The 14,785-nt window shown below is 41.5% G+C and overlaps 1 protein-coding gene across 1 annotated transcript in view; it reads right to left on the bottom strand.

Moving 5' to 3' along the window:
* The window catches only part of GFRA1 (GDNF family receptor alpha 1), a gene marked incomplete at its 5' end in the record, with an annotated part of 145,238 nt that overhangs the window by 45,719 nt on the left and 84,734 nt on the right, over positions 1-14,785 (bottom strand). The window contains one exon of the mRNA XM_082486271.1: positions 6,593-6,932. Within this exon, the coding sequence (XP_082342397.1) occupies positions 6,593-6,932 (340 nt within the window). The remainder of the gene's footprint in view (positions 1-6,592; positions 6,933-14,785) is intronic.

The following is a 14,785-nucleotide window of genomic DNA, read 5'->3' as shown; positions in this document are numbered from 1 at the left end:
CTACGCCACGCAAAACAAAAGTTGGCTGAATCAAACAGCTCTGACAATGTCGAGGCATAACTTGTGTTTTGCAGATAATGGGCACAAAAGAATTGCGCTTCCTTTTCATGGAGACTGGGTTTCAGGAATCAGCAGAGGTTCTAGCTGACTGAAGGGATGCCGCTTGGAGAGCTTCAAGCTTGCCTGACAAGGGACATCAGCATAAAGATACTGTCTGGTTACTGCTTCTTGGAGCATAAACCCCCTGTGTGTGAGGATCTCTTCGTTGCTGAAGCACAAAGCGATGTGAAAGTTCAGTGCGGGAATAAAGCTGAGCCATTTTTCTAATTACTATATCCTTGCATCTCTGCTTCTTTTGGAGAAATGTCAATCATCCAGGAAGCTTTTTAATCTTCCAGACCCTCTTAAGCAGAACAGAGGGAGTATAAATGCGGACTGGCCAAGCAGATCCTGGCACCGCAGAATGAGATCCATCTACACTTTAACATGGACAAAGCAGTCTTGTTTTGCTGGGTGTTCTGATTTTTGGATTCCAAAGGGATTATGGATATGTTTTAGGGAGGAAATGCTTGACTCATCCTGAGCTTTATTCAAAGGGAAGAAATTTAAAATTACCTTTGTTTATGAGGGGGAGGGGAGAGTAATACTCTATTTTACTCCGCCAACAAAAGGCATCAGTGTAATGAATCACATAAGGGAATAGAAGGGAAGAAAATAATACAATATTGCAGCACTCTCTAGCTTTACTCTTCCTTCACTTGAAAGGGTTTTTGCTTATTTTGCAGACACTGCATTAATATTTTTTTCCAGGCTAGCAATTCTGCACACACATACTCCACTACGCCATCAGGTTTTCCCTGCAGAGCACACCAGCTTCTGTCCCTGCTCCTCCCAGATCCCATTTTTTGAATTCTCTGAACTGTGATTATTCCTCACTATTAATTCCTTAAAATGAATTAATACCTGGGTTTTTTTCACTTAAATAAATATGGTACCTCTAGCAATATATACATATATATACACACATACACACTTGTATACATATCTACATATAAAAATCATTCTTCTTCAAACTCAGGTTATGTTTATAGATGTGAGGTGAGCTTGTGGGCATGCCGCAGTACATGGGCCGAAAGGTAAGTTTACTTTTTTTCCTATCCCACTTGGTATTGTGCCGACATCGGTCCTTTCCCCGCAAAGCCCTGATGTCACGCAGAGAGAGAGCAGGGAGGATGCGCAGGTAGCCTGAGCTCAGGCTAACCCTACTGCACCGCAGACATCCTACATCTAGTGCGGGCTGAGTCGGGCAGCACGTGAGGTTTTTCGCTCACTCCCTGACTCAGTCTCCAAACATACAATATAGGCATAGCCCGCGTGTCTCTAGAAATCAAGCCTCCCTGTTTTAACGTCCTGAACAGCATCACAAAAACTATGTCGTTGTCCTGGTTTTGCATACCCGCAGCAAAACAATCGTCTCAAGGAGCTGCCAGCCAGCTTTGAGTGCCAAAGCCATAAAAATACCCCGGGGGGATGCAAATCCAGCTCTGTTACACAGAACCGTATAATGCTACTGTGTCCTTCAAGAAAATATCCGCTAAGTGTCCTTTTAACACCTAAAGCTACAGCCAGTCTGCGTCCGAGCAGTCAAGCTTAGTAGTTGGCCAACTGAGTTGTAACCAATATAAGCTACAAGGCTGAGAAAGGGAGGCAGCACCTACGTTTTCCCTCTCATTTTCTGAATTACAGATGATCACTGGACTGTGGCAGGAAATTGAGGGAGCAAAAGAACAACACGCAGAGGAGCAGGTGAGGAGGGACTGTAAGTGGCTGTAATAGAGAGAATTCAAATGCGGCAGAGAGGCGGTGAAAGTCAGATAATGACTGGGAGATCTGGAAAGAGGAGATGAAAGAAGACTATGCGAGGGGAAGAGGCATGAGAGAAAAGCAAGAGAGAAAGTGAGAGAAAGGAAAGACAAGTCTGAGGAATAGGGAATTTGAGGAAAAGGGCGTATTTCTTCTTCCCCTCTTCCCTCTCCCCTCACGCATCCCCTTTGTACACTCCTCCCTCTACCTGTTAAAACCGTGAGGAAGGCTCCCATCTAACACAAGGTTCTGGGCTCTGCTATAGCAGGACAAGATCGGCTGACTGCACGTTTATAACATCTCATCATAGACTTGCCTGCAGTATTGAAACACCACCTTCTCTGGCAAATCTCATCCACGAGGATGTAGGGTTTGCAGGCAGCAATGGCACACGTTGCAGGAACAGCCCAGAAATCATACGCAGAGAAGCCACTTTTCCAAACAGGCACTGCTATAAAGCACTTGCAGATTTGCACGTGCCTTACGGAAAAGGAGCACAGATACAGTGCCTCCCTTTTCCATGGTGAATTATCATTAAAAGTTTTCAACAGAATATAAAGAAGGAAAATTAATTTCTTGGCAAATTTCTTACATTTCAGGAAATGTAGCAAGCAGTTGAGCTTTTGTTCTAGCTTTTACTGTGGATGAACTCTTTTATGCGCTGATGAAAATGTTTGCCTATCTTCACACGGTGTTCTTATACCTGTAGATGCAGATATCTTTCATACAGACCTGAATGGGTGGTTGCAACAAAATGAAGACTGGATAGAATAGGTGACCAGAAACTGGTCAAGAGGTAAAAGCACACCAGTGAAAGCACATTTGTAAAGATTTAGACCTCTGAATACACAGCGCTGAAAGTATCTTCATTGTATTTTCAGGGAGACGACCCATCTACTGAAACCTAGTAGGACATTTCATTATTATCCTTCAGACATCCCACGAGGAAAAGTTATTTAAATATGTTATGCAGCCATTTCATCTTTTTTTTTTCATTATCAAATAGCTGTAGCCATCAACATTTGCTTTTTACAGAACTAAAGGCAAAACATTAAGAATAGTATTTATTTTAGCCAAAGAAAAGAAGTCCAAACAGCTGTCTTCTGAAGTTAGTCAAGAACTACTTTCTGGCTATTTCACCTTAAAAAGGAGCCTCAATGATTTTACCAACCATTTTGAATATAGTAATTGTGGAGGACAAGAAACATGCCGTTACTGGACTCTTACATTAACAAAAAATGCCTCATTTTATGCTATCCTTCTTTTCAGATCTATGCAGCAGGTGACTGGATTGATACTGTTCTTTCAATAAATAATGTGTCTGTATCGTTATCATTCGGGTCAGTGCCTTCTGAACATATCCAGGAGACAGAGGAAGTATGCAAATTCAAACCACAGATTATTCAAAAGACCACACTAATGACTCACACTTCCATTACTCAAAGAAAATAGTGTTTGAAATACTGTCAAATATGATAGCGGCAAAAATGAAGCACACTGCCCTGCATTTACAGCAGAATGATATTTTTAAAACATGCCAGTCAACTTTCTGAAGTTTAATTGGTGGCTGAAGTGATCAGAACAGGCGGTTCCTCAGAGGTTTGAGCTATTCCAGGACAACATCACCGGTGAAAGTCTTTGACAGTATATTGACTTTCCTTAGAAATTTTGTTTATGTTCATAATAAAAAGGAACTCTAATGGCTTCTTTTTGTTCTTTGGGGTTTTTTTTGCTTTTCTTTTCAGTGAGCATTGACAGGCATGCCTGAGAGACTCCAATCGGTTTCAAAGCTGGATATGGACTGGGATACAAGTAGAGGCAGCAGAAAAATGATAATGAAAGTGAACCATTCAGTATTCTGATGAAGTTGAAAAATTAGGACAGTTTACATAAGTCAGAACTTATTTGCATTTCCTGACATTTCTGGTCTCTTTTTCCCTCAATTGAGAGTTTACGTAATATAACAGATAGATTAAGGAATAAAAAAGAAAAAAAATTAGCAAAGCATCCTGCCATCTCAGTTAGTGGTACCTGCAGTTTGGCCAAATCGCTTCCCTGCTCTTAACTCAGTTTCAAAACCAGATTCAGTGATATATGCATCCAGCACCAAGCTTTTAAAAAGCATCCAAAACTGAATGTTTAAATACTTGTTTGCACAGACCCAGTTGATATTTTATACAGAGTATGGGCAGATTCAAATCTTGCATTTCTGAGTAAGCAGCATTCGTAAAGTATTTGCGAGTGTACTTTCAGAAACTGTTTAGAACTTGGCTCCATTGTCTTAACTAGCATCACGAAGAAGCTTTAATAGATGTAATAGGCATGCAAATAATAGTTTCTAAATGACTCTGTTTCACAGTAGGCAGAACATATCCTCAAATTATTCTCCCATTTAGATACCCTTTCTGATTTCAAAATGAAATAGAAGTTATCAGAGTTAGAATTATATGCCTACTGACTACTGCTTTCAATTATTCTAAACATATCTGGAATTACTATGTAGACTGATATTTATCAGTGCCAATGCTTTAAATAGCAGGGAGGAGACCATCTCCCCTTCCTCTCCTCCCCTCCCCTGCCCAAGTCCCTGTTTTCCTGCAGAACAAGGGGAACAAATCACACCAGCTCTCTCTCTAAGTGCACAAGTCACAGACACAAAATGTCTTTCACCATATTATGGATAGGCTGGAATAGCTCTGCTGCTGATTCCTCCTCTCCGTGACAGCAGAGAGGGAAGGCATTACCTACACTAGCAGTTTAGACAGCCGAGGAGGTATTAACACCTGCGTGAGATGACTCTCAGCAACACATCAAGCGTGCTTTACCCCCAGCGGAGGACCTGTGTCGCGTTCACTGACTGCCCCAGACCACACAGGCATTTGCCCACCCCTTCCCTTGTACCAGCGCTGCCCCTCGCCCTCAAGCTAGGTCTCACTGAGCCTTGGAAGAGTCCAAACTTTTTAACTTCGGTATTTTAAAGAAAAGAAGCCACAGGAAGAACCTGTAAAGAAATCCATTTTCAACCCAGTGCCAGCTGCAACTTTGGGCAACGGGAGCAAAGATTTTACCAAGCTTCCCCCTGCAGCATTGCAATGGAAAAAGCACGCCACCAGACTCATGAAGTCAAATTAAACAAAATGCCATTAAAAACTTTGTTACTAAGACAACATAGATCAAAGCGACCAAAGGAAAACATAGTCCTGAGAGAGACGTAATGGCATTAATTTAACTAAGTAATTCCTGAACTCTACAGCCTGATTGATAGGAAGAAGTCTCCCTATAAAATCCTCCTTCCCATCTCACTGGCACTGTAACGCACTGAAAGGTTGGCAGAAAACACAGTAAAGATACTGCAACTATATTAATTAACAGGGCCTGTGTACAGGGAAGACAAAATGCATAAGCAAAAAGATTAATGGCGTAACATGGAAATGGAAAACAGGTGGTTCTGAGACTACGTGTATCCAACTTTCAGGAACTGCAATAGCATCAGTTATGAAGGTGCTGGATGCAACTCACAGGACCGAAATGAGAACCCTGCTCTGATTTCAATCTGCTCTAATTTGGGGCAGCACAAAACTGTCTTCAGATTTCCCCTGAGCCATCAAGGGTAGGGTGCTGCTCGCCTCCTCGCCTCTGAACAGCACTGGGGCATGTCCGAAGTGCTTCAGCTAAACATTTAAGATGAGCGGTGGAGATCTCATAAACGAACTTCAAAGTAAATATTTTACCAGGCGTATGTAAGCACTTATGAAGATTTATATCATATCTTCAGTGTCCTTGACATTTTACAATAGTGTTTATTTCCTTGCTTGCTAATTCGTAGAATTGGATAACCTACAAGGAATTTACACATCAGAAACGAGCAAGATTCTTGGGCATAACTTCATAAATACGACATCAGCACAACCAGCGTTCTAATATAAACATACACCACGCTATGTAGGAATAAAGCATTTCCTAAGGGCAGAGGGGGTCCTGTACGCCACTGAACAAGTGTTGTGTGACAACCTGCAGGGAACTTGCTGCAGGTGAAAGGACCCCGTTTGTCCCGTGAAGCAGCACTGCCTCTCCGGGCTCAACGCACAGAGGGAAGAAGCTGGGAATCGGGCCACTGAATCAGCGACCCTCCAGTTGTATCAGCCCAGCGCTCTCGTCAGGCGAGGGGAGACAAAACAACACCAAGGCTAAAACAGCTCTATGAAGACAGTGGCATCTAGTCTGCAAATGTGGGCTCCTTTCCTTCCAATGAAGGAAAAACCAACGAGTATTCTGTGCATTGTGACCATTTATCAAGTCCAAGATGTGGCTTGTATTCACAGTTACTAATGCTCACATGTAAGATTACAATGAAAATAAATCCCATTATAATGAATAATTCTATTTTCACCTGGTCACTAATGGGACACAAAAATCATTCCGAGATACCATTTACTAGCGACACCTAATGAAAATGTTTCCAACGACAATCTGTAAAAATTAAACCGGGGGTTTAAAGATTCCTCCATAATGCGAGGGAGTAGCTGTGAACAGTACTGGAGAAGGCACACAACGGAACCAGGTGCAGGCTTTTGTTATTCTGCTAAGGATGTCAGAGGCGTTTGCTTTTTTCCCTGACTCATCCTTTTCCCTAGTGGATATTCTGACCCTTAGTCCTGGCAAATCCAGCAGTACCAAAAAGTTCTCTCTGGTACCTCATTAATCACTCCCCTGCCATGGGCTATCTTACCTGCAGATGTAATTCTTCTTGCAGGATTCTTGTAAATTCAGGCAGTTTGGTTTCTCCCTGTCCTCATATGAACACACAGGAACAATAGTCTGCCGTCTCCTTTCTGTACAGGCTACGTCTCGACAGGAGCAGAAGAGCATCCCGTAGCTGTGCTTTGGGGGAACTTTGTCAAAAAATAGCCGGAGGGCCTTATGACACTTCCGCTTGTTACAGATTTCATTAGACGTGCTGCTGGTGCAGGGGGTTATGTAAGCAGATCTGAACCTCTTGCAGGTATCATTTAGGTTACAAGCTTTTGCTGCATCCAAGCAATTGTTCCCCTTTGAAAGTACTGGCTCCACTAGAAAAAACAACACAACAGCAGTAAGAAATGCGTCACATTTATATTGTGGTTTGATGTTTGCGTCTATTTCACTGTTAATGAGATCCCGAATATATATTTCTCACATACAAAACTTTCAGTGCCAGAAACTGTGACCAGTCCTTACGTTTCTTAAGGTAATGGTTTAATGAGTGAACAAGAGCACAGGCATGCGTTAGGATCAGAATGCTGGCAAGTAAATGATGATTACACCGGGCAGGCTGTACTCCATCTTCTTTGCAGCAGACATGCGGGATGAATATTGGGTAAGACTTGGCTTTGCTAAAAAGCTATTAAAATTGCTGGTAAATTGTAAATTGGAAGGGAGACGTTTGGCCCATCGCACGAGAACACAGCGAGAACATGGGCTCCCAATTCTGGTGTTGTAAAACTCTGGCTTTTTTTTTTTTTTTTTTTTTTTTCATTTTTCCCTGGAACAGCATAAATGACATTCAGTTTCTACACCAGGTAAAAAACATTTCAATATAATTTGTGCACTCTGCAGAATGTAAAAGCCACAAGCCCGTTACTGCAGTTTTTGAGCTATGAAAACAGCCCACCCAGCCAGAAAGGAAAGCAGGTGCAGCCCCGCGATGGGGGGCTCTCTAAGGCCACCCGCAAGCCTGTAAGCTCCACGCTCAGTTAAAGACATTGTTATGAGATCTATAGATGCCACCGGAACCATGGAAGTTTTATGAAGTTTTGAAGAAGCTGATGTAGAATTAACAAGCGACTGTGAGAGAAACATTTTAAAACAAGGAGTATGTCTCTCAAACGCTCACGCCACGAGAAGTTACAGAAGAAAATAAACTCAGATAAAAGTCAAGACTATAATTACACATTTAATTTTGCAATACATTATCCAGATATTAAAACCCAATATACGCTTTGCTTGAAAATGAAGGCAACCGGCGTTAGAATGCAAAATTCAATTAAGAATAACTGTAGTGCTGCTTTGGACATTAGGAATGCCAAGATCACAGATCCAAGAAAATACATTAACTTCCCATTGCTACTGAATTTGCAAGCTGAACAAAACATTTTGCAAATATCTAAAACTCAGCAGCAACCTCTTAGGGGGGGCTGGCCACACATAAAACATCACAAATGACCTCTAAGTTCCTCTTAAAAGACAGCTTTTTTTCCAGATCTTCCACCTTTTCCCAAAAACTCAGTCCAAGACGCTTCTACAGCTCAGTGCCACTCTTCTCTATTCTCCTACCGCTTTGCCTCCCACTCCCAAATCAAGAAATCAACCTTTTTATCTTTTTCCCATGGCAAGAAAAGGTGCTGTACTCGGCTGCACGGAGGCACTGCAGCTGCCCGAACTGGCTGTGCCCCAGACCGGCCTCGGTGCGAGCAAATTCACCTTAGACAAATACCTCGCCCTCCGCTATCCCATGTATCTAACCTACCCTGAAATAACGCAAATGCCTAAGTAGCATCAGATTGTTTTTCACTCTGAGCGATACGCTGTAACTACGTTCCGTGAGTTCCTACATTTAACCTTTGTACGTTTAACATTCATACTCCAAGGCCTTTCCGATCCCAGTTTCTTGCACAATAAACTGCAACTTTTTGCTTATTGTCACAAATTACAAAATTATAAACATGCAACATTTCACTGTAAATTAACAGAGCCAAGCTTTTCTCCTAATAGCAGCCTACCGCGGTTTAAGCAACACCAGATGCAGAAGAGGTATCCAAAACACAACCCTCTCATAAAAATGTAACATTTTTATATAAAATGTTGCATTGCATTAGCGTACTACTATAATCTTAACTATGAACTCTCAAAGTTTTTTTTTATACAGTATATAGAATTATATGTTTAGTACAAATATAATTACTATGTAATCTGCAGGGCATATAATTATGCAATATATGAATAGCACATGCTAATTACTATGTGATTGCAGAGTAATTACATGGTTATTTGTGCCTGGGAGTCAACTGCTGAATTCCACTCTTTAAAACAAGATTCTGTGGAAGAGCTCTGAATGGGGCATTTCAATACGAACAGACATCAGCTTACTGTATGATCTATTAGAAAGCGTTCTTTAAAAGAAAACCCAAGATGAAATAAAGCACCTCTTTGCTGGTAATCATATACATGTTTTCCATCAAGGGTCCAAAACGTACTAAATGCTGATACAGAATTAAAAAGCACTGTAAATATGAACACCTCAAAAAAATCAAAAGGGATAGTTTAATCAATCTTTTTTAAAAAATAAAGCGTAAGCCAATTCACTGACCACACAAACAGCAGTGAAAGTTATTTTGGATGAAAGCTGAATTAGGTGCAAACTGTTCATAACAACAGTTGTGCTCATTTATACCTTTCATATAACTTATAGGTACCCAAGACTCGCATTTCTCTACGTGTCAACTCTGAACACCTACCAGGCTTTTTGTTTGGCTTTTTTTTTTTTTTTTTCCTAAAAGTACCCCTGGCTGCAACTTGCTGCTCCCCTTTTCTATTTTGATACACGTGTTTCTAGCTATTGTTTCTGGCATATTTATCATCACATTATACAAATTATTTCTATGTTCTAAAACCAAGACTAACATATAGCACATAAGAGATATGCATCAACTGCATTTGAATTAAACAAGACTGCCTAAACCAACTCTTCTCATTAATGCCAGCTTTCCCAAGCTTTTAAATCATGTTTTAATGCAAAATTTACCATCCAGAACACACTTCATGCTTTATTTTTATTGCAAAATTATTCCTAAATCCTGTGGCAACTACAAACAGTTAACAATACTGAGAGCGTTTCTGAGGATTACTTACACAGCAGTAATGCATGAGGTCAAAATTTCACCCAGCTTCTGTTCTGCAAAGCTTAAATTATTAAGACAGGCAGGAATTTGGCTCTTACTAGGTAGTGACTACGTTAAGAGCAAATGGATCTAATCCAGAGCTACTTTTCCTGCCAGCATCCTTTGGGAGAGGTCTGTGTAAGGAGATCCTTTTTCAGTTCTCCACTCTCTTGGGACACTTGGATACGGATTGCGGGTGTCCGAGCAGGGGCCTGGGACAAGTAACGATTCCTTCCCACCGCCATTTCCCCACCCAGAGCTTCCTCTTTCCCCATTCCGCTTTGCTTTGGGCCCATTCTGGAAATCTCTGCCAAACCACGCAGCTCTCCACTCCTGCCAAACCACCGCAGACCCCGAGGGAAGTTACTTCCAGGCGGGTGCCGAGCGATGCCCCGTGCCTGCGTGCGAGGGGCAGGTTCCCACCCGTGAGGAGAGGCCCAGCAGAGCCCATCCGCACACACCAGCATGCTGCCTCCCGGCAGAAGTCACCAGCGGCCGCGAGCTGCTCGGCTGCTACCGGCGCTCCCCTCACGCGGCGCGGGCAGAGCCAGGGCAGAGCACAGCCAGAGCCAGGAGCTGCTGCCTCGGCGGGAAAGCGGCAGCTCCCAACACCCACAGAGCGGAGACGCCCAAACACGTCCTCCTACCGGGCGGTTTGCTCTACACTACGTGCAAAACCGCTGGGGCAGCAATAACGGGCCCACTGATACTAACTTACCTCTCCGCGGATCGCCGCCTCACAGCTCTTCCACTGCACGCGAAACACGTGCATGAAAGGTGAGATGCTTTGCCGATAGATTTTACCGATGAAAAAACAGGCCTTGTGCTACAGGATAAGGTGTTACCACTTTGATAATTGTTATCTCCCGAACCCCCTCCCACCCTGGCCCAACTTTATTACAGCTGCAACAGTCCTGGACTCCAGGCCCCATACGACAGCAGAAAGCAGCAGGCCGAACGCTCCAGCCTCTTATCCAGAGATGTTTCTCAAGTTTTAACAGGGTTTCCTCTGCCCCGTGTGATCTTCCTTACGCTTCACCCTCTTTCACAGTCTCTTCACCTTAATCTTTCATCTGCCTTGCATTCCCATTCCTATTTCATTTCTGCACCTACTGAGCCTTTGGCTGTCTCCTCAACTCCCGTTAACCCCGTGGTGCACAAGAAAGGATTCTCAGTGGATTTGGATGTGGAGCTTCTTATTCGTGTTCCCCCTAGACGGAAGGAGTGAAAGGGCTAGAACTTGTTTTATAACATACTTATTAAACAGCAAAATGGACACTTAGTTTTCAATTTTCTTACAGTACATAAAAAGCAATTTACTGAGGTTGCCGTTAAAATTACAATTACTATTTGCAAGTAATCAGCATTAGTAGGTTTTCTGGGGTTTTTAGTGAAGGGAATGCTGTAAAGAGAGCAGTAAATGTTAATGTGATGGAAGGCAAAATTACAAAGTGATAGAGGTGACCACACGGGTATGGGCCTGCTTCAATGCCGTTGCAGAATATGGCATACAGGAACCTAAAACCAACCAGAATAAAGATGAGAACCATGATCCTACTTTAACAAAAGTGCTGCTATGGGATTCACCAAAGTACTTCTGCTTTGTAAGAAGAACAGATTACAAAAATAAGGAAAGCACGGGAAATATTATCATCTGCATCTTAATGCATTCAAATAAACTACCATTTTCCTGGGCAAATTATTTCTAATCCCCAATAGCAGAAAAAAATCAAGTCATCCCTGAGAAATCACGAGACTGATGTAAATAGGTGTTCATGTTATTCTGAGGTTCTACTTGTCTTCTACTCGGCCTTCAGAGTACAGCCAGTCCTACTTCAAACCCTTTCCATAATCATGATAAGCAGATGCTTTACTTTTTAAAATTATAAGGATTCTGGGCATCTTTATATATCACCTGAAAGCAGGGGCTCCTGATTTTACATGCCTAAATCTATCTCTTGGTCTGTTTCCGGATGTTTAATTCTACTAAGAGGTCCTCATGCCCTAAGTGTTGCATTTTGCATTGCCCAAGTTCACCACTGGATCGGCCTCTGATACTTAGCATGACTCTTGTTTAGAGTTAGATCCTGATACCTTTAGTTGACCGTTTCCTGTTGCACTTAATAGACGCTACAGATAAAGACCGCAAGAAAAAACTCTTATGCTGGATATCGGTTGATAAAAATGGGGAGAAATGATGTCTTAAGATTTCCTTTGGTACGTTCAGTCTCTTCTGGGGAGGAATGGGGAAAAGCTGAGCAGAAAAAATCAGGTGGCTAAGCCCGGTGGGTTGGCTGAGGGACATCTGCTCGACTTACAGGTTATGTAAAAGGAAGTCTTGCAGCCCCACAGTGAACTGATTTAAATTTTTGTTCCATGAGAGCAGTGAGGGAGAGGAAGCCCTGCCCCCCAGTGTTAACAACATTGTGGTCTGCTGCTGAAATTCTTTCTGTCTTCACTCAAACAAATATCCTGATCTATCACCTTTCCTTTCTGCTACAAATCTAAAGGTTATGCCAGGGTCCCTAATTTTCCACATGGCACCGAGGATGGCAGTTTTGCATTATATTCGCACCAGCATAGTTAAATCCCTTTTATTCACTACAGTTATTCTGAATTTTCAATAATCGCCGTTCAAGAATTTGTTTCTTTAATGCTACTTTTACTTTTTCTGTCCAAGGCATCTCACGTAGGAGGCAGAAATGAATGAACAAAATCAGAGGCAGCTAAACAAAGACACTTCCAATTGTTGCAAACCGATCCAGTCACTCTTTCTCACATTACTGCACCAATGACTTCAGTTCTACCCTAAAGAGTTTTAGGGTGTAAAGGTCATTTTACCGTGTCTACAATGCGCTAGCGTTAGGGATGGATTATGCGTGACTGGGACCATATACAGAATATATTTTTTTTCTGAGGGAGTGATCTCAGTCATTCCGTATAGAATTCACGCTCTGTACTGAGTCAGAGGCTGGTTCTGTCATGTGGAAGGCGACCGCCACGGTTTCAGCTGAGTTCTTCTAATTAATTTCCCCTTAAAATATTCAAAGTGAAAATGTGTTGCTGCGTATGCTCTCATGTTATACAGTTCAGTATCTTATTATTAGCTAAATACAAAGTAAACAGAACTGAGAAGGAACTGGCACACACAGAAATACTGAATAAACCTGTGGAAATATTCAAACCTACACGGTTGCCACGAGGAGTGATTTACTGCATGCGAGTTCTCAAGACACAGTGAGGGACTGTTTACCAAAGTCATGCCAATTTACAGGGCAACTTTCAGCATTTCTTTTTATTACTGCAGAATTGAATTCACAACTTGTTTCCTCTTTTCCTCAGACTTGATTAATTACCGTGTTAACATAACTACTGTTCTCCGGCTTATAATGGGCTCCCTCTAAAGTGCTGCCCCAGCAAAATAAACCGGGAGAAAGCTTCTAGCTCTTTGCTCTAGCATTGCACTCCTTTCTAATCTCACTATTTTTCAAATTTATGTTCCGTTCCAATAAAGCTCGTGCGAATATTATAGCAAATCAGATAATACAAGGTTATGACCCTTGTAATTGATCCTTCAAGGTTCTTTTTGCCTTTTTCCAGTTGACGTGGTAAAAATTACATTTAGATGTGCTTGTTGACACTTGAGAATTCACTTTGTTGGTCATATACACTGTTTCAGAGAGATCGCGTTACATAATGATGTATTTCCAGTGCTTTATTTCTTCCATACCTACAACCCCATTACGCTGTAAGCAAACCTCCCATGGGGCCGTAAGGCTACAAGTATCAAGGGGGCAATGCCCCCATACTGCTCAGCGGGAATAGGGCCGGACAAAGTATTATGTGAGGATACAGGGTTAAACATTAGCTACTATTTTAAAATCTTTTCAACTAAATAAAAGCAACTTAAAAGTTAAATTTCCATTTGTAGAAAAACACACATTTTAATGAACGCGGACCATGTATGCCGGCACTAAAAATCAGTTATCTGTAGCAATGGTTTCTGTATCACATGATCACTGGAATAAAGTGATTAATTGGACTGTCTCAGTAAATGCGATCATTACACTTTTAATTAACCTTTTCAACCTCTTGCACCTTTTAGTTTTGTTATACATTATATCTTTGCAGTTTTCCAGTTATTATGCTTGACTAAGCTTAAAACAATGCAGAGTTGTGTTAGAAAGATAAGAAAAACAATTCAAACAACTCTTACTGTTCCTAATAAGAAAATACCACTGATACTGTCATCGTAGGGGTAGTTATAAATCAGGTGGACAGACATTCGGAACTCTGTGGCTATGTTCCCACCTAATTTTTGTTTTGGCAGCACACTGTTATTTAATGGCTCTGGCTACCAGGAAACTAGCTTTTGAAAATTCTTTCTCAACCTAGTTATAATTACTCCAGATAAATCATACAATGATCAATTATAATAATCTTAGCTTCATCCATTATTTAAACTTAGCATTTGAATCTACACAGCAGGAGTGCAGGAAATTCCGAAGTCCTCTCTCTGCTCGGCTTTATTCCTGAACTCATGCCAGTTACAGAAAAGAAGGGGCCAGATATGCTCTTAGCTATGGCATCAAAACCTGAAATAACCACAGATTTCGGACGAGGAAAGGTTTTTGGCTCTGAATATAGTCATTTTTCTAACCACACTAGCTTCCTGTTGTTGAAAATAAATTCAACACGAGATTTTGCTTTCTTTACATCGGTGCACCAAAATCAGAGGAGTTCTACAATTATATACAGTGACAGCACAGTATATTCTTACTTTAAAATGGCCTAGAGCTTTCTCATATATGAGCACAGACACATTTATATACACACGTATATATACACAGAATGTTTCAATACTATTTGGCTTCATGTCTCATTTCACAAGATAGCTACTTATATATTTATTAATAAGCACGAGAAACAATCCAAAGGTTTTTCTTTAACTTAAGGCTGATTCTAAGGTATCTGAGCTCAGTGTGATACGAGCAATAAGTCTGATG

This window comes from Vanellus vanellus, assembly GCF_965231255.1.
Source record: "Vanellus vanellus genome assembly, chromosome: 7".
Lineage (NCBI taxonomy): Eukaryota > Metazoa > Chordata > Aves > Charadriiformes > Charadriidae > Vanellus > Vanellus vanellus.
This window is presented reverse-complemented; position numbering and strand designations above follow the sequence as displayed.